Source organism: Bombus pyrosoma, linkage group LG6, assembly GCF_014825855.1.
Source record: "Bombus pyrosoma isolate SC7728 linkage group LG6, ASM1482585v1, whole genome shotgun sequence".
In the NCBI taxonomy this organism is placed as follows: domain Eukaryota; kingdom Metazoa; phylum Arthropoda; class Insecta; order Hymenoptera; family Apidae; genus Bombus; species Bombus pyrosoma.
Genome location: NC_057775.1, coordinates 6,524,950 through 6,545,185, shown reverse-complemented (window position 1 = coordinate 6,545,185; position 20,236 = coordinate 6,524,950). Strand labels below are relative to the sequence as shown.

At 35.8% G+C, this 20,236-nt stretch overlaps 2 protein-coding genes and 1 long non-coding RNA gene across 8 annotated transcripts in view; 2 read left to right on the top strand and 1 right to left on the bottom strand.

The window, feature by feature from the left end:
- The window catches only part of LOC122568552 (calcium/calmodulin-dependent 3',5'-cyclic nucleotide phosphodiesterase 1-like), a 118,146-nt gene extending 111,020 nt beyond the window's left edge, over nt 1–7,126 (top strand). For both annotated transcript variants that reach the window (XM_043728426.1, XM_043728425.1), the window contains exon 12: nt 491–7,126. In XM_043728426.1, coding sequence (XP_043584361.1) covers nt 491–600 — 110 coding nt within the window. In that variant the 3' untranslated portion in view covers nt 601–7,126. The remainder of the gene's footprint in view (nt 1–490) is intronic.
- Nucleotides 7,127–8,469: 1,343 nt separating this feature from the next.
- On the top strand, nt 8,470–20,151 carry LOC122568558 (uncharacterized protein KIAA0513). Of its 4 annotated transcripts, none has more exons than XM_043728436.1 (10): nt 8,470–8,642; nt 13,277–13,551; nt 14,402–14,685; nt 14,986–15,027; nt 16,471–16,575; nt 16,924–17,084; nt 17,193–17,379; nt 17,669–17,891; nt 17,962–18,056; nt 18,437–20,151. In XM_043728436.1, the coding sequence occupies exons 2-10, from the start codon at nt 13,280–13,282 to the stop codon at nt 18,481–18,483; spliced, it is 1,416 nt and encodes a 471-aa protein (XP_043584371.1). In that variant the 5' UTR covers nt 8,470–8,642; nt 13,277–13,279; the 3' UTR covers nt 18,484–20,151. The 4 variants fall into 4 exon arrangements, with proteins under 4 accessions (XP_043584371.1, XP_043584369.1, XP_043584372.1 ...); XM_043728434.1 differs by having other exon boundaries at nt 8,472–8,642; nt 18,454–20,151; XM_043728435.1 differs by lacking the exon at nt 8,470–8,642 and adding an exon at nt 8,730–8,887 and having other exon boundaries at nt 18,454–20,151.
- Nucleotides 8,631–13,387, bottom strand: LOC122568564. Of its 2 annotated transcripts, XR_006317122.1 has the most exons (4): nt 13,251–13,387; nt 12,990–13,081; nt 8,943–9,282; nt 8,631–8,868 (listed from the first exon to the last, which is right to left on the bottom strand). It is a non-coding gene; the product is annotated as an uncharacterized LOC122568564 (long non-coding RNA). The 2 variants fall into 2 exon arrangements; XR_006317123.1 differs by lacking the exons at nt 12,990–13,081; nt 13,251–13,387 and adding an exon at nt 10,478–10,811.
- Nucleotides 20,152–20,236: the final 85 nt, after the last annotated feature.

Below are 20,236 nucleotides of genomic sequence, written 5' to 3'. Positions count from 1 at the left end.
AGGAAGAGAGCGGCCACGATATCAGGGCACGGAGAATTAGGCTCTCTTGTGTATTTTCAAATATTAATAATTAAAATTTCTTCGTGGAACTTCATCATTTTACGACCGTAAAGGAAAGAAGGAGTTTCCTCTTAAAGACAAATTTTGTCACCCTCCAAAATATTATAACGAGTCATTTACTTTGAGTATTTTGTATACTTACACACGTTATACATGATGTGAAAATTTGTCACGTTTAAATTTCTCCTAAACATTCATAGTATATCAATAGTAATAGATCTTCTGCGAACACATGTTTCGTAAAATTTCAGTAAATATCTATTCATAATAATAACTTTTTTTTTTTTGTTTAATTTGAGGTCGAGGAAGAAATAGAAAGAGAGATACATGTGGTAGAATAAAAAGAAACAGCGACCTTTCATATCCTTACTGAAATAAATCAAATTTATCATTACTATATCATTTTATTTGTTATTTTATTTGTCAACAGACGCCGAGGCAAGAGCGCAAAAGGAGCAAGCGCAGAAGGAGCAAGAGCAAAAGGCGAGCAGCGAGAGCCGCGAGGACAGCGACACGACGCAGCCAGCGTCCGAGGAATGAAAAATCCAGCGGGCCGTTCTATTTTTCAAGAATATATGTAATTTTAGGCTACGAAGAAGCTCGTGATTCCACACACAGCACAATATCCACCGCGTTGTGTCTGTCTCAGTGACACGTCTAAACGAATCGCGCGTCACCAAGAAAGTGATCTCCCTCGACGATCGAGCGAACGCGTGAAAGGTCAAGTGTACGATTAAAAAGAATACTCCCACGACTATTTATACCGTTTGTTCACCACACTACAAACAATTCTTCACCGATCTCGCTGTATTTCGACGATCACTCCACCTTTTTATCGATCGACCAAAGATTATCGATGTCTCTACGCGTCTTCAATCTCTCGTCTTGATTTTTCTCGCGGTCGAACGTAGCCTTTGCATAATCGATGCCATCAATAGTCCTTGCTCTTATTCTCGCTCTTTCGTTGCCGAGCAATCTTCGCGATTTGTAAATACAACAGAAGCTTCGCGGGATTTTTCTTACGCTACGCTACTGTCGAGCAGGTCGCGGTCTTTTCGTAGCTTTTAAGCTTTGAAAGTGACGCCTTAACGAACGATGTACGATCGTCGAACGCGGTGATACTAAACCGCGAATCGTGATCGAAAGAAATTCAAATTTTAAGAAGAAGATGGCCCAAAATTTTGTTGCTTCGTTTATGTGAGTGACGTCCGTCGTATTTTCTTAGAAGTTTGAAATACATAAATATTATTCGTGAATTCGCGAGAAATGTACATTAAAAAGGGGCGAATAAAGGGAACATTCCTTCGCAATTGCTCAATGAGAACGAAGATTAATTGTTGACTTTCGATCGATGAGAAATTCAGTAAATGTAGGTCGTAGTTGAATTATAATACACAATGGTATGACTTGTACATTCTTTATAAAATTAGCATACTATTCGAGGATCGTGAGTTGTCGCTTAGTCACATCAGCTTTTAACAAAAGGTATCTTTGCAATTTTTATTGCGCCATCGTACAAGTAGTTTATACTATCTCTTGATCCAAGATAGAGCGTAACGCTCATTAAAAACATTATGTCAATGTAATTTTACTCCTAAACGAACGTGTAATTAAAATTAGAACATTGTTAGGAATATAACTAACTGTACGATGCGATTCTGTAACGAAAACGGGAAACCTGTACTGACAAATTTAAAGCAATTTAGTAGCTACATGTTGAATTATAAGGAAAAAAAGAAGCGAGCAAGCGATTAAGGCGTTACTTTCTCGGCTTACTTTACGCGTAAATATTACTATCAAAACGTAGAAATATAGTTGGTCGAGTTTCCATCGTAAGCGTAGCCTAAAGTTACCAGCTGCGATAGGCGGCGAAAATCAAGTACACGTTAACACACACGTACATCTACACATGCAGCAAACAAACATACATATATACAGAAAAGAAAAGAGAAAGAGAAGATCGTAAACGTACTTACAATTAGAGGCACAATTGTCTGTTCGCGATGAAGTGGTAGCGCGTGTAAAAGGACGCTAACATCAACACGTCGACGGGTTTTCCATAGCGTTTCGCCATTGGAGCGCTGTCTTTGTCCGTACCTGTTTTTTCTTACAATTAGTGTATAACTAAGAACATACGTTTTTTCATAGGAACGAAGACTTTCATCTTTGAGGGAAGAAAAGAAATAATATTGAATTCGATCATTTAACGAGCTATACTAACTAATAATTGCTCATAATCCTCGTTTCTCATAAAATCCTTGAAATTCATAGTTTCTTAAAGTACCGACCATTTGCTACGAGCACTGAGCCAATCTCTTGTTCGTAAGTAATATTCTACGTTTATAGGGAGGCATGAAATAAAAATTATTTGCTATTTTCATCTTTTTTTACCAAATCTTTGAAGTTTCTAATTTATTGAATTTTTTTAAGGATACTATACCCTGACTTAAACTCACGAACATCCGTAGATTTGTAAGTGCGAGTGTTTTGCGTATAACATTAGGGTATCTGAGAAATATTACGTGACATCGATCGTTTGACTCGAATTGTTTTCAGATCATCTGTCCAAATAAAAAAATAAAAAGGGTAAAAAAAGCTTAGGAGGCTGCTCGCGCTAATTCTAATGGCATACATTTCCTTCTTTGTACTTCGTGGATTTAAAGGATACCATGAAATCTCTAATCGAGATTCAATTTATTAATATATAAATCTAATTCTAATCGTGTTGTATGTAAATTCTCTTCGCTAATGACCAAGTCATCATAAGGAAGAATTTTCTTTTTTCTTTTTTTACGAATACGTAATATTTTTAACGCTGGAACTACCAACAGCTAAAGTATAAAACTCGTACCAAGCAAACCGATATGCAGGATATATAAAGATAGATATAGCGCAGAAAGACCACTTTATCAAAAATCATTCAAATCCTTCGAAATGAATCATTTTAGATCTATGTATAAAACTATCGTGACAAATTACGAGCCGATCATTTTCACTACTCCGCTAGTTCTAACGCCAAAGACACCCTAATATTTGAGCAAAACATATTTTTCATAGCTTTACCACAAATAACTTGATCGAGATACTAGTACGAAGCTTGTAGGATTGGTAGACGCAGGCTGACTGTCGCACAAGTGTCGAATTCCAGGCGAACTTCATACGAGGAGAAACTGACATTCTTCTTGACGGGATGTCGCGAAATTGAAAGCCTTCGGGCTGCGTCGAGCCCAATCTTCGATACGCTCGCGCAATACGCGTCAGGTTGCCGCGACCAGAAAAGCTTACACTTGCCTTCTCGAAACTTCGACCGGCCGATTGGCACGGAGAAAGGCGAGAAGTTGCTTCTTCTCCAAGAAGGTCCGATTTCTCCAGTTCGATTCACTCGTGAGCTTGCACTTATAAAGTTTCCAAGAAACTTAAGATCCCTTACGAAATTGCTGAGAGTTTCGTTCGAGATTCGAGACAGATCGCTGCTTTGATTCGACTTCTCGAATATATCTCTTTTAAAGTAACTTTCATATTATCCGATACATTGATTAATTATCTGTACAACTTGAAACGCCTTGCTAACTAAAATTGATTAATCGGATCGTGTTTCACAAGCTGGCCGCGTCGAGAAGCTTCTTACCATTTTCCAATCTTTGCTTCGGTCTCTGATATTTACTTACGCTTTACTCGAGAAATTTGAGAAAAAAAAGAAAAAAATACAAATCCCGGTGAAATTTACACGATATAAACGACTGAAAAATCGAACACCATTTCGAACCACGTGACGTCTAACGGATAAATAATAAATAAAGCAACCGACGGTTGACAAAGAAATAAGAGAATCGATGAAATTGGATAATAGAACCGATTTTTAAACGCAATAATCGGGTAAAAGAAGCGTAACGAGTAGAAATCGGCGATTGAAGGGAACGAACGAAACGAGAACAGACGAGCATCGAATGAGGAAGAATCGGACTTAAATCTAGCTGTGTGAGTTAGATTGATAGGGGTGTAACGTCGTTGTACATACTTACGTTAGATGTGTATTCGTATACACGTAAAGGTGCAGCTTTAATGTATGTAAATGTAATGTAAAAGGGATATCACTAGCGTTTATTTAACGTGTACTATGTTTCGTGTACATGTACATACATACATAAACGAGAAAGGGACGGAGTAGGTGTGTTTCTGCACATTTCAAGCGCAATGTCGCGAGAAACGCGAACTGGTAATTACGAACGCGTCTAGTTTGTACGTTCGATCGAACATATCGGGGAATCGCATCGTTTTATCCTGTTAACTTTGATCGATTGAACGATAAGCGAAGAGAAGAATCCTTTGAAATTTAGGCTCACAACGTTCGTCGAGAACGACGTAATGCGATGTGAACTGCATTATAGGATTTAATAAACGGAGGAACCTTTAACGCGCGTACATTTGTAAGGAACATAGAGGATGCATAGGACAAAGTCTTTCGCTCGAAGATTAAACATATCCGTCCTGTATTTATTTGATTTCTCTCCTTCGCGTACGTGTCGTGTTTCATTGGCGTAGAATTTGATGCTGCTTGGTACGGATGAGATATCGCATCGCATTCTGCTCAACTTCTGGGATACTACGATCTAAATTATTCAAGATAGCTTGTACCAATTAAAAATAATGGAATACGACGATATAGAACTAATCGTATGTAATTTCTGAAAATGTACCTGCTTTACAATTCTACAAATGATTTTTGAAACTTTTGAACAACTGAAAGTGCTTGTACAGAATTGCATCTAAGAAAATTTTCTCTCTTTCTATTCAAACGTGATGATAAACGATAAAGTCTTACAAAACCTCGTACTATAAATATATTTCAAACGCTTTAGTTTAAAAACTTTCTTGAAGCTTTTTCATAAAGTTTCCTCTTACGACTGTATGGATAAAAAGAAACGAAAGATTGAAATCTCATCCGAGCAATTAAAACTAATCACCGTCAAAAGAAAGAAATGTAACATGTTCCAGGAACACGACCCGTATCTCCTTTATGTGCGAGTAAGTTAATTGTACATACGTGGAACAAATCGTGGGCGAGATCAGTTGCCTGTTCGCAACGCAACAAAGGAACATTCGCGTGTTTTTTTCTTTAGGGCGATTTCCCAAGTAAGACTGTGCACGAGGTTCGAATTCGTTGCAGCGGATCGTTTCGAAAGCCAAGCACGCTGCTCGAGCGATTTTAATGTGTTTGCATGCTCGCATTCGCCGCAACGCGAACGCGACCACGCACTTGCCACTTTTGCGTTACGTGCTCAGCACGAAAGTTCATTTTCCTTACTGCAGCGGACGAGGGGCCAAAACGCGTGATAGAATTTAAAGAGAAACAAAAAAAGAAAAAAAGACAAAAAAGAGACAGTACATTTGGAACCATGCTCGTACCAAGAGAATATTTCGATAGGAAACGCGCGAGCGAAAACGCCATGTTAAGTAGGTACGCATTGTATGCTGTCTACTCGATGATTTTGATTTTTCGTTGACCGTAGTACCACGGTAAACAAATTATGATCGTACAAAAGTGAATAATAATGGTAAGACACGTAGTTTGAGATGGAGAGAGCTCGATGCAGAAATTATCGCAAGGGGAATTAATTCTATCGAACATTGACAGCCATTGTATTTCGTTGAAAGGTGCGTAATTTTTAGAAAGTTAATGTGTTTTAATAAGAAAATTTGTAGTCGATGAAATTAGTATTTCGTTGGTTACAATTTCGTCAATGTACTTTGAATATTTATTATCTAAATTTTTAATCAAATCTTCAATGAAATTGAATTTACATTGAAGTTACGTTACGACGAATACGATGTACGTTTCGCTAACAGCTGTTTCAATTTCTACCAATCGATTCTAAAATTCCAGCATAATTTTACAAAATTATTTATTTACCTGCCGCAGCTGAACATTCCATATCTACTTAGTTTCATAAATTACGATTCCACCTGCTAAGAATTTGTCAATACTTTCTTCCAGTTCGGATCAATTTATTTCACTGCGATACGACTACATCTCCCCGTTGAAACTTCTCGCCTAAATTTATCCTACAGAAATCCATCTCGTTCTTTCTTTCAAGTTATCGCATGCAGGTTTCTCTATCGAGCTCTTCGAACTCTCGTTAAAACGAGACTCCTCTTCAACGTCATTCGTATTCGCGTATTCGCTCGCGTCACTCAGTCTCACCTTAATCGTCTAACTTTTTTCAAGCAAATACTGGCCTTTCCTAGTAGAACAGTGAAAATAAATACGTATCAAGGTCACCTTACGATTCAAAACATAAAACTAAGAGCCGCGTAACGCGTACTTGATACGTATAACCTATCGTAACGCTTTGCTCTAGGTGTACCTAGTAAATAAAGTATAAAAAGAAGTATAAAGAAAGCAGAGAAGAAAAAAAAATATAATAGCCTGAACGCGACACGTGGCTCGTGTACAGGAGGTCGCGATAGAAGGATCGATATTACACGGCAAAAAGGCTTGGAACAACAATATTCGACCAATAATCGTAATTCATAAGATAAGCTAACTCAAAGATACACCTACAAGAACACTCACACGCATACATACAATGTACACGTACACCGGATGTGCGCATAAAAGAGCACCACTTAAGCCCCAAAGTGTGCAAAAGTTCGATTCCCATTGGTTTTCATAAAGAAATGTTATATAATCGGCGATTATGTAAGAAAACTCGTCGATTAAACATACATCATGAGGAGAAAATATGGGAATCGAACGAGTATTGTACGCTTTTCGTTTTTTCCTCCAGTTTTTTCGTTCGTCGTTCCTCCGTTCAACGTTCGTTTAATCGGCACAATTAACCGCAACAGATGTGTACATAATCGATAAAAGAAACCATACAGCACCGTGTCCGTTTGATGTGATGTAATTAAGTAATAACGTCTAAGTGAAACAAAGATATGGTACGGGAGAATATATATTAATATAAATACAAAATATAAAGTATAAATACACGTCGTGTATAATTAGTACTGTATTCTGCATAAATTCACCGAGAAATAAAAAATACTCGATTACTCATCGTAATTAGTTATTCAGCCCATGAGAACCTTTTCGCCTTCACTCTTTTTTCACTCCACTATCGGCCACATCGACAACGAGGAAATTCTTTCTTTGTCGTTTTCGCTAGTAAAATATGCAAATACGAGGATGGCGACCGTATCGGAAAATTAACAACTTTCTGCAAAACTGTACCGGAGTTGCCAGTCGACGTCAATAATATTCATCAAAGTGTAAAGGATTAACACGCTATTTGCGAACGACTTTTTCATATTTTCCTGTACAAAACCGTGGACGAAATTTATATTTTGTATAGAGACCCTTGCACCTGTTATATTCGAACTGCAGTTCCACCGAGTTAACTACCAGAGGATAATGAGCAAGATGAAAAGCATCATTATCTTTTAATTGGTTCATTCGACCATCCCAAGATGTCCACCGTATCTCTTAAAGGTATCCCCCGCGGAGAAAAAGAAGAAGCAGATAATCTTGATTCTTCTGATCTTTTTAGATCTTACTTTATCGACGTGGGTAGAGGCGAATGAAACCCTATCCAATGGAAGATGACTTTTATATGGTACAATTCGCTCTTTCGTCTCTCGAGAGTAATCCCATGGATCCCAGATGACATCGCGTGGAGATAAATGGATATGGCTAGAACCGAGCCATCACAACGTTGAAGTTCCTCGTGCTAGTTAATAGCAAGCGAAGGAGAAACATTGGCTGCGTATCGGTTTTTAACGTACTTGTAACAAATAGAATATCCTGCACAGCTTGTCCAGCCAATAATTATCAACAGTCGTTTCCTTGCATCTACTGTGTGTACCACTGTATCGCAGAGAATACTACATTACTCGTGGAATGACTTAACAAAGAGACCAACCCGTGACCGAAATCCACAAAGGAAATCATGCTTCTTCTATTACCAATTTCGAAGATACGATTCTGTCTTTAATTTTTCAAATCGCGAATGCTAGAAGTCCATAAATATTTATTCTGAAAATTAGATTTCACTATCGAACGAATTGTTCAACGTTATGACTAAAATTCTATTTTAAAATCTATTTCAAAATGTAACTAGGCCTGCGCTTTAAGATAAGTAGCTTGGAAGAAAATGTATCAATTTTTCCACAAGAACAGAGCTCTCTCTCTCTCTCTTCGCATTTTGTAATAATTTACCATCTCCGGTAATCGGCAAAATGTTATTTTCAAACTCGATACCGTTAGTCGGTGCATTGCTGTGTGTTACTAACAGAATAAAGCACTTCGTATCTGTTATACCGACCATTTCGAGCTACGTAAGAAAGGTAAGTAAAACTGTATTGATCGCGCGGTACGCATGCGTACGCGCTAATCGGATCACATGTTGGAAGAGTAACGCAAGTCGAACGAGCCAGCCAGTGCAAGCAACTGCGCTACGTTCGGTGTGTAGCTTAAGTAGTAACGGCGTAAAGAACCGTTCGTGATCAGACACGTGCTTCAAAGTGACCGCGGAGGGGAACCGCGTTCGATCAGCAGGCCTAATCGCTCGTTTTACCGCACGGTATATTCTTTATTTATTAAATCGTTGAAATATTCGTCGGACACTTCATTAACGCAATGAAAACATTCTTGATGTGGGTGAACGACTAGTCTGGTTTGAACAATCCACCGTTTCTCTCCTCAAATCAATGTGAAGCTCTCGAAATCCTATCCTTTTTCATTTTCATTCATCTCGCGCATCAGACATTCTTCTCATCCTCGTTGTTCATGGCTTGGATAATACTTCGCTGCAATTAGAGACAAACAGTAAGTAATTGTTGTTTGATTGCAAATAGTCGATCATCGATGGTAGAACGCTTACAATGTTCGTTATTTGGCTGTTTAAATGACATCGTGGTAGTTAAAGAGCTGCATTATGGTACACGACGAGTAGATCGAGCTTTGTGAACGTATGTTTTCTGGAATCGTAAATCGAGCAATGGCCCGTATGGTGCGGAACAGCCCGGTATAGATAAAGCTGCATTGCGGCGATGTCCCGCCGGAGTGTACTCCTCGATGTGCTTTCATGCGTTCGTGAAATCCTACGATCGTTTGTCCCTGATACAAATACGTTTGACGTAACGTTGAAGGTGAATCGACGAACGTTTCGTTCATTCGTATCGATCAACGACGTATAGCACCACTTGATCTATACGAATATTCTATAAATGAAACATTTATTGTTAGTACATTTTAAAATAGCGTTTAATATTGCTTTATGCGTTTTAATTTACATTGTTTATGCTCGAACAAATTTCATTTAATTTTACTGGTCAAATTAAGGCGATATTTTATTGTAGTAACACGAAAATTGTTTATTTTATTTCGCCTTCTATCTATTAATTTCATTTTATTGTCAAATGATATCGTATTGGTAGTTGAACAATCTGGAGATTCTCGGACAAAGGAAGCGTCGATCGAAGCATTGGTCAAATTGCATCGCTCATACTCCGAGAACCTTGGCGTGCTTGTTGCTCGATATTACATCCGCTTCCACCCCCGCAATTCCTGTTGCCAGCTTAATTTCAAATTCTTGCGGCATCCAACTTTCGATGGAGATGTTGACACGATCGATGATCTACTTTCGCATTCTGAAAGTGCTCTATCTTCTTTGTAGCATCACGATTTTCAAACAAACTTTACTCGACTGGTCTATCAAAAGATACACAGGACGATAATAAAGAAAAGAAAAAAAGGACACCGTTTATGAACTTCTATTTTCTATAGACGATCCCATATAGATACAGATTTAAAAGAAAGATCATTTTCTCCGATGTATGAAATTTACATTTCCAAAATTCTCTTACACAGCCCAGTTCTTTATGGAACAAACTTAACAGCAAAGTAGACAATTTATTATCGCCTATCTTTGCAATAAGATATCTTTAAATTTAAGGTAATTTTCTACAGATTCCGAATATATATTCTTAATTAGTGTTTTTTTTTTCTCTACATCATAAACTCCCTCCGATTCGTAACGTGTGCTATTATTAGAATCGTTATGTTCTGAATAAATGGAAGTCATTAAACATGTGAAAGATATTACGCAAGCGATAGTTAATCAGTTTCCAGATGCGGTTTCGGTCAGAATGAGCTATCAGCAAGGACATGTCCTATTGTTTCGTATCAGGACCGGCAACGGTAAAACGTCTCGTTCATTGTGTAACATCTGTGTATGCATATATAAACTTAATGAGAGCGTGATAAGGAGACCGGAGTAACAGATGGTTGCGAATCTTGCAAGCGCAACACCATAAGCGTAAATATTAAAAGTTAGATCATGCCACGTGAGAAACGTTAAGGTTCCTTCGAAACTTTAAAACTGTATGAAGTTTTACGTAACATTTATCGTCTCACCTGTTCATTCGTATTTTCTTTCATTATACGCTTTCTATTTAGAATGAAATCTTACTTCCATTCGTAGAAGCAGAAACACGAGTATCTACTAACCAGAGGCAAGAGAAATACTAACGATAAGAACTGCTTGTGCAGATAATAAACACGTAATATCCTGTTCCTTTACTATATACACATATAGTTTTCTACTGTTTTCACAATGAAGAAGTGTATTAATTAAATCGTTTCAGAACATTTTCATTCATTAACTAAATTGCATTTTAAATCAAACGTGTAAAATCGAGTGCGTAATATAAATATCAAAAATTAATTAAATAATCTCTATAGTACGTGGTACGAAATAATTTTGTATTGTATACTTCAATTGGTATGAATTTCCTCTTTGTGGAAAATCTGATTTCATAGGTTTCTATCAAACGTTTGAATCAATGTTTCCACAAACTCTTGTACGTCATCGATCATTTTAAGAATGCATTTACGTATTGATTACCGCAGAACAAATTGCACGAATTACTATATATACGTTTCGTATATTAGTGCAATACATGTTACGAATAATAATAATAAAATAATTTATGATAAAAATATAAGTAACTGATAATACGACGTTTGCTTATATTTTACTTGTACATTTTTCTCCGTTTATCAAATCGTACACTTATTTTATTTATGTTTGGTCGCTTCACGTTTGAAGATAATCTATCATGAATTTCAAACGCATTTATATTTGTCCACGTGCATTTAGTTTGCTTGACGTAAATTCCTATTCGAAGACCTTTTCCTTCTTACAGAAACGATAAATATGTTTATCACCTTTGCACCGATACGACTGATAAAACGATGCTTGTCAATATTCAACATAATAATGTTTTCTCGGTGTCACTTGTGTGACTTCGTATGATACTACCAGGTGCTATTCCAAATAGGAAAGTCAATAACACAAATTATCGATACCTATGTACATATCGGAGCATAATTTTCCTCCAATGATTGATAATTGATGAATGATAAAAACGAATAACGATGGATCTTGCAGTTTATTTGGAATACGTGTTGAATAATCATATTGCAAGTGTTACGTGATTTTCAGTTATGGACACTATAAGACAAAGTGTTGCAACCGAAAACTTGTTATTACGTAACTATATTAAAAAACACGGTTGCATGTTTAATCACAAACAGTTATTACGAGGAACCTTGACATAAAACGTGAGAGAAATTCTGGCAACCATTGATAATTCTCAAATTATTTTCTTTTTTTTTTCGTTCTTAGCAATAGATAATTATTTTACGTTTATAACATTTCTTCTTCCGCGTTCCATTCTTTATAAATTAGATACAATATCTCTTATTACGTTGATTTTATAAATTCTGATGTAATTGTTTTTATAAAAACAATGTCGGTTTAAGAATAATTTCATTGATCTCAAAAGTACGTATTTTATTCATTGCGAGCTAATCTTACATTTTTCGTACGAAAAGTGTTTTACGTTTCTTCGTTTCAGCAAATGTTTGCCTGCAGACGTTTATCGCTTTGCGTACGATGCTCCGTACGTACCTCGTTGACCTACATACATTTTCAATGAGCTTTTCACTGCTTGTCAAAATTCAAACAATGCCCATTAGGTGACAGAATTTTTGTCGGACAGAAGATAATAGGCTCGCACGAAGTTGCAGATAACATATTCATGATTTGTGTCACGAACTTCGTTGCTCATTACGAACAAAGATGATTTTCAATGATATTACGTTAAATTGACTGCAATACGGCTCGATAAAGGCAATGGATTCTTTTGATGATTAGCGAGCAACCATATGGAAAACTGGTATTGATTAAAGTTTGTTATAATGTTCAAATTTAGACGAAGGGATTTTTGAGTTGTTACAGTTTACCATGTCGAATATAGAGAATGTATTCACGTGGTTAATGACACCTAATGGATGTAGATTAATAATGTAAATAGCGTTTTTAATTTCAACTTTACGTACTTGATACTATGTATTAGATTGTCCGAAAAGTTTCTTTCGTTTCACGAGGAAGTAATAGACGCACAACGCTTTTTCTTTCATATTATTTTGTCGAATTACGTACAATCCATTTTGTTGTGTTGAGATAAACACCGCGACGTTTCACAGACTTGGTTTCACGTTTATATGAAGGTGCATTGTTGCAAAAAACACGTTTGCAAAAGAAAGACACTTTTCGTACAGCCTAATATTATTGTAAAATATTGTTATAAAATATCGCATTATACCAGACATCGGAAGAACGAAATACATGTTGTTAAACTTATAGATAGAACTGAAGAATTGTAATTTTCATGAAATTTGATATCAAATACACAGAGTGTTTGCTGCAATGAAACCTTTCTACTTTGAAATTTCAACAATTATTGAAAAACGTCTAAAAGAGAATCCGTTATTTGTTTATTGGAAATAAACATCCGAATACTATCAAAATCATTTGTAATTCCATTTGTATGTATCTCATTTCGTAAATCCTAATACGTACTATGTTTCGCTTCAAATTCTTCTGGATAAATTTTTCTTCTACTGCCGTTCGTTCATTCTAATTTGTAGTTTGCATCCTGCGAAATTAAACTTCTGCAAAATTGAAGAAAAGAGAATTTTCAGAAATGTACGAATATAGAAGCTGACTTAAAAAACGGAACAAAGGATAGTGAAAAATTCGAAAGCACAAGCTTCCATCGTTATACTCGTTGGTAGAGGCTGAAGAACTGCAATTTGCATGAAGTCTAATTTAAATACTCACGAGATTGTTGTACTTGTCTGTTACAGAAAATGGTGGATGTAACTACGGCTCTGCCATCCACCGGTGGAGCGTCCCTAATTGGACGCACCAGAGGTGCACTCAGATCCGTCAAGTCTGCGTTAGGAGGCAGCGGAGAGTATCTTCAGGGTTTGGGTAGCCGAATAGGATCCGTTCTAAGTAGCAGTTTAGAAGAAAGTGAATTGACCACGACCCCGTCGACGTCGCCATCTTCGCCACAAGCACCACCTCAGACTTCTAATCCGGAAGAACAGTTGGCTAGAAGAAAATTAAGACTCCCAAGGTAAGCTCCTGTCTCGTGAATCTGTTGCTAAATAGTTCTACAGCAGCACGAATAAGGTGTATTAGAGGTGTGAAGAGTAATTGGGCATCCTCTAAGCTTACCTTCATTTTACTAATCTCATTATACGCGAGAAATGAATATATTATGAGAAATATATATTTTCTTTTACGATTTAATTAATATACTCTCAGTTACGAGTTTGATAAAATATTGTTCACGCGTATCGCTTACTATTTATAGCAATATTTTCCTCAATATCATAATAATCGACTGCTAAAATCTTCAGAGACACATATAAATAATAATTTTAAGAAACGTTCAAAATAAATGAAATGCTATAGAGGTATTTTACTATTGAAATAAAATGTCACTCTTTTATCTATCCTATTTTCACTTTAAGTGGTTTGCGCATTAACTGAAATGCAATTTACGATACATAATATATGATCGTTAAGGCGCACTAGTTTCATATAGAAGAAAATACGCCTGGTTATGTTTATCGTTTCTTCTTTACCTGACAGTAACAAGTGACAGCTAGATAAGTATTGCGAATTTAATGTTTCATGCATTTCAAACAGTATCTTTACTTTTAACCTTTTGAAAAAGTTGTTTTGTACCGGAGAGACATTTTTTAATAAATTTCAAATAAAATTCTCATGTATTTGCGTTTGTATTTTACATACTGTATATCGAGGTCATACGGATATCGATATTTTGGAAACTTCCGTTCATATTCCCGATAAATATTCTTGATATCTTTTAAACGTAAAATATCTTCGAGAAATATTCTCGATCTTTTTTAAACCTAAGATATTCCTTGAAATTTCACGATTTCTTCTTTTATACGTAGGTTTGGTACAGGATTATCGTACGAAGACTACGAAGCAATCGCGAGGCATAAACTGGAGCGTCAGGGTAGCGCCAATATGTCGAGGTGTATGAGAAAATATCCTCCGGGTATGACCTACGAGGAAATAGCCTCGTCGAGATCAGCCGGAACCAAAAGACAAGAGCATAAAGTAGAGGAAGATAACAGCCCCGATAGGGACAGTGAAGAAAGCATAGAACCTCTTGAAGAAAGAGATATCAAGGCCACAGGGCCTGATCCTTTCGATAAATTGAACTACAGGGGAGGTGAGCAGCTACAAAAATTTCCTACTTCGTTAAATATTATAAAAAAGATTGTATACACGAATGTTCATTAATTACGTATACTTATATTTTTATGAATTCGGTGTAACATTGAAATTCCCTTCTTTCTAAAAGAATGCATTTTTAGTACATCTTTAATCCTTAAAGTAATATAGGTATCTGTTTCTCTAAATTTCGTTATTACCGAAACGTTTATTTTCGCATGAAAATATATGTACAGTAAGTTTATTTTTAGAAAGATCGTTTTTATATAATATATTTTTGTTTCTCTTTGTCATGAAGCAAGGGCCCCGACCCGCTATCAGACGGTCGTTTTTCGTTTAGGTAAATGAACGTTGATTTGTATGTAAATATGTATGTGAACCGTCACAGGTTTCGTTCGTTTCTCACAAACCCTTCGTTTCCTTTCGGTGTTTTCACCGTATCGACGGTAAAGTTGCCATTGAAAGCAAGGACGAACCTAGAAATTATTCAAACTAAGAGTAATACACGCTATTTGAATAATCGAATGACATTATCTTCGTACGAGAACAGATCGATTATCATTTTTTTTTTTTTTACGATTTGATTTCTTTTTCAAGAGATTACTTATTTTTAATTATTCATCTCGATCGAATAGAAAATTTTTCGAATAAAAATATAACAATATCTTTCAGTTTCTCTTTTGTTTCCAATCTCTGCTGCGCAAAACTATTCTCAAATTTTCCATTAATCGATATTCCGATAATCGATCGCCCCGTTAATCGGTGTTCTGATAACGCAGGTTCCGCTGTACTTCAAACTGTTTTACGCTGTTCCACGGCTCATTTTACAAAATATGTATAAGAAATATACGAAACACGAATGAATAACTGACATACCGCAACTTTTCTGTCGGTACGAAAGCAACAATGCAAATAGATCCCTGGCTCCTAAAGTTTTGTGTTTCTTGATGGAAAATCGTATCGTTGTACGCTTTCACGTGAATCTCCCTGTGTGTAAATATTTGGTGTCATGTGATATAAAAACTTAGACAGAACCTCGTACGTGCTTTCTAGTCTGCCAGATAAAATTGAGTTTCAACTTTAATAAATTCTGAATATATTAACATTCCGATGAAAATAGAAAATGATGGTTTCCTTTGTAAATTTAGTTACCGAATATATATTATTTAATAATTAATAATTGTTTATTGCTCAAGCTTCACCTAGAATATATTTTCTAACGTGTTCTACTTTTAAAAAATCGTTTATTAGAAACTTCTTAACCTATCTATTAATACATCTTCTTTGCCTAGAATTTACATTTTATTCTCCGCAATAAAAGAAAATGTCCGCTACGTAGTTTTGATAGAAAATTGAATAAAAGTATCTCGAGAAATAAACCAAAGAGACCTTGGTTCGTAATTAACTGTGAAAGTGCGTCTACAATCCTGTTACTTACACATATTCAATTAAAACACCATCCAACCCAATTGAAACTTAATTGCCTCTTTATGGTGTACCCTTGTATAACTTACCTCTCTTAAGAGCCAGAAATTTAGCTTGTTGAATCAGGTTTAATCCCCATAGTACACGTATACCTGATTACAATTTCTGATAGTACGATAGCATCGCTGTATCATCCCTGTGTGTTCCCCTGTTTCAAATATTAGATTAGACATATTCTCAGAGATGTTGAAGCAATACAATAACGTGGCACACGCACCAGTCTCGAGTATTAATTAGGGGAGCCGTAGATACGCTTCTACCATATTAGGCGATTGTTTCCTGTAGAATATTATTTCAGATATGCCGCCTTGTAGCAGCGACTCGATGAGCGATCAGGATGGTTACGGACCTAGTACGAGTTTAGACTCGAACATGGACGGTCGCAGATTATGGCAGAGATCAGGTAAAATTGATTTGAATACTAACCTGTTGATCTGGTCATCTGTCAACCAGAAATTTCTATAACAATGTAAAATTAAAAGTTAGCAAAGACAGATCACCATCGAATAGGATGTTTCTAATAATTCTTTCAAGCATAAATATAATTACAATTTATAATTCGGTATAAATATAATTTATACACAGTAGATGAGTTAAAATATAGAGGAACCATAAATAAAGAAATTATTATATCTAAGAAATTGAAAATTCGAGCGATGAATTAACTCACTTTCGTCACTAAGATTTACGAGTTAACTGTCCAAATAATTTGAAATTTAAATAAGAAATAATTTTGGATCTTGTAATTTAGGTTCGTCGGGATCTGTCCAATCTTGGGCTTCTAGTTTATCAGCGGATAGTCAATCTGAGGAAGCTGCGGCGGATTTTATGAAAGCTTTCGTACCTCTTTTATTCGATGCACCGAATAGCATCGATCAGGAGCAAAAAGCAAGTTTCGGCCAAATGGTTCTTGTACGTGTTCAAATCTATTACGTGTATATATATATTATCTGTTAAACTTTATATAAATAGAATGGTCGTTAAAGAAAAGGAATAACGTGCCGATTTCATTTCACACAGACAGAATCCGGTAGGATATGGTTCTCCAGAGTGGTGAACGCGAGGAGAGCACGTCCCTGTGTAACAGAAGCATCGTTTTATTCCTTAGCTCAACACTTTGCGGTGGCTCTTTTCGAATGTCACGAGGCGGATGATTTCGCACCTGCCAAAAGTCTCATGAACATGTGCTTTACTTTTTACCACGAAGGTATCTAGATCTGTCTTTCATGTAATTTTCTACATTGCAGACAACGTAGATTACAAATAATGAACGTCGCAATTATACATTTCATATATATCAAAATATACGTTACAATTAATTTAATCGGATTTAATTAGTCGAAGTGCCAGGATTAGAGCCATATCGCGAATACTTGTACTTGTTGTTGAATTTTCTATATTGCAGACGGCGTAGATTACAAATAATGAACGTCGCAATTATACATTTCATATATATCAAAATATACGCTACAATTAATTTAATCGGATTTAATTAGTCGAAGTGCCAGGATTGGAGCCATATCGCGAATATTTGTACACACATTTGCGAGTACAACCCATATGGACGTCAATGAGATTCTGGACGGCGGCTTTCTTCGACGCGGTTCAATGTGAAAGAGCTTCGAGGCCAGTTCCTCCGAGGCCAAAGTCTCTAGATCAGGAGGCCATCGCTATCGAGGATCGAAAGTTTCAGGCTAATATCGTCTTTGGACAATTAGGGTAAGTAGATTCGACAGAATGCTCGATGAACTTGTGTTTTATGTTATCTTTAAACAATCTCGTTTTTCAGGACGTTCACGTGTAACATGCACGCCTTTGGCCTGTCGCGTACTTTGTGTCTAGAATTTCTTAGGAAGCAATGCGTGATCGCTAATCTAACGAAAGGTAAGTTCATCAATTAATAACAGCAACGTAGAATCAAAGCACGCTCATTATGAGTACTCTCTATCTGAATTCTAACTTTACAAATACCCGAGGTGTATACTTTGTGCAATTATCGCTTTGACATTATTATCCTTTGAAGTGTTACTATTAATAGTATTAAATACCGATGTACGTATGTGTATAGTACCTATTATTACTATAGTATATTACTGTATGTACACGAGTATTCAATAGCCACGATATTAGACGTCAAAGCTATACGACAATGTAGTAGTACGTATCGCTATATATGCGTGCTGCTTCATGATAAATAAAATAAAAAATTATTTTTTTCTTTCTGTTCTTCGTAAAAATAGAATCTTTTTCTTTTCGTTAAGCAGAATGTACGTATTTACAGAGCAAGAAAAGATGCTTCGTGACAACATAGAGAGAATGTTCGACGAGACCGAGCCCTGGCGGTAGTTTTGCTGAACATGAATCCAAGAATCAATGGAAACACTTTGTTGAAAAGGTATCTACTTATCGAACTGCGATTCGCAAGAGAAAATCGTTGCAAAATTGTCAATTAAAATACCGAATTCAGTGGAGTATAAATGAGCAAAGATGTCAATTTTATCATACAACAAACACCAAAACAAATGCGGTTGTGATACCATCTGACGCAGCTAAACTAAACGATATATGTAAATTAATGAATCTACGCTGTATACTGTTCCTACCATTAACTAAACAGAACCTGTAAATCGAATTCTATGAAGACGAGAATCTCCGTGAAACAGTGAGAAGGATTCCGTGATTGTAATAAAACTGCTGCAATTAAAAATTATTTGCTATATTTAAATATCAAAATAATTCTATTATTATTATTATTATTATTATGTTATTATCATTGTTTTTATTACGGAATTATACTAGCGATTTTGTTTCTAAGTAGTCTGCGAAAATTTCAAATTTCTTCTTCTACTTCCGATAGGTTAAATCTCTGTAAATATACATATTATAAATAACGTATTCTCGGTTTCTCCGTTGAAACAAAATCGTTGAATCTGCTTAGTTTATTTGCCAGGCTTCTATGTCCAAATCGAACTTAAGTCATAAGCGTAAACGGACAATAAATTACGTGGACGAATTCGTGTGATATTGATAATCGGTTTGTAGCGATGATGATCGACGTCAACGTTATTTCTGTACGAGCAAAGGGTAAATTTCGTGATCTTTAAAGGAGGTTGCTAAGAGCGCGACATTTGCGAAGCGAATTTTTTCAAATAACGCGTTAACGATAAAAGTTTATTCGAAGCAAGACACTTTTAATATGGATATAACGCTTGTTTTATAAATTCAAATAGTATTTCCATATGTTACAAAATATCGGAGCTTCCTTGCACGCACACAACTGAACTAACATTATTAGATCGTAATACCGTTAGATTGTCCTACTATATGAAAAATAATAGGGTCGTAAAAAGAGATGTTTATGATCTAGAACTTGCAATCTATCAATTTACTAATATTACCTATTAGTTGATAAATAATTGCATTAGTTGACAATATCGTTATACCTGAACTAATATTACAAGTTACAAGTCGTCTGATTGTCCTTTTTGATGAAAAACTGTAAAGTTTATAATTTACTACTTGCCACTTGTCAATTCACTGATGTAACATAGCTAAATTGTGCAAGAAAGCTCGGATCATAGTTAGCATAGTATCCATAGACGACGCTCGTAGAACGTTTGGTGAAAAATGTCAGCAGATTTCTCAGTTAAAGCTCGCTAATCCTATTTTAGAGTAATAATGTCGCAACTGACGATGAGACGTATTAAAATGTGAAGATATTTCTCGCTTTAAAATTAATCATACGTTGACACTACTTTACACACGCTATCTTGTACAATTTCTTTTATAGATCTTTATGCATAGAACAAACTGCTAAAATTTCGTTCGATGATATCTCATGTAAGTGTGTTTGTATTTAAAAAGACATATCATTAAATACAAGCATCGCTGGATAATTATTTTGTATATCTGTCAGGCATTTCCAGTGAAATTGTTAATGCGAGAAAAGATAATAACTAATAAATTTCTTCAACATTGAGATGATTTCTTGTGAAAACCGTTTACTTCTACCAAAAACATCAAAGTTCGATACTGTAATAAAGCTAAATTGACGCTGGTATTAA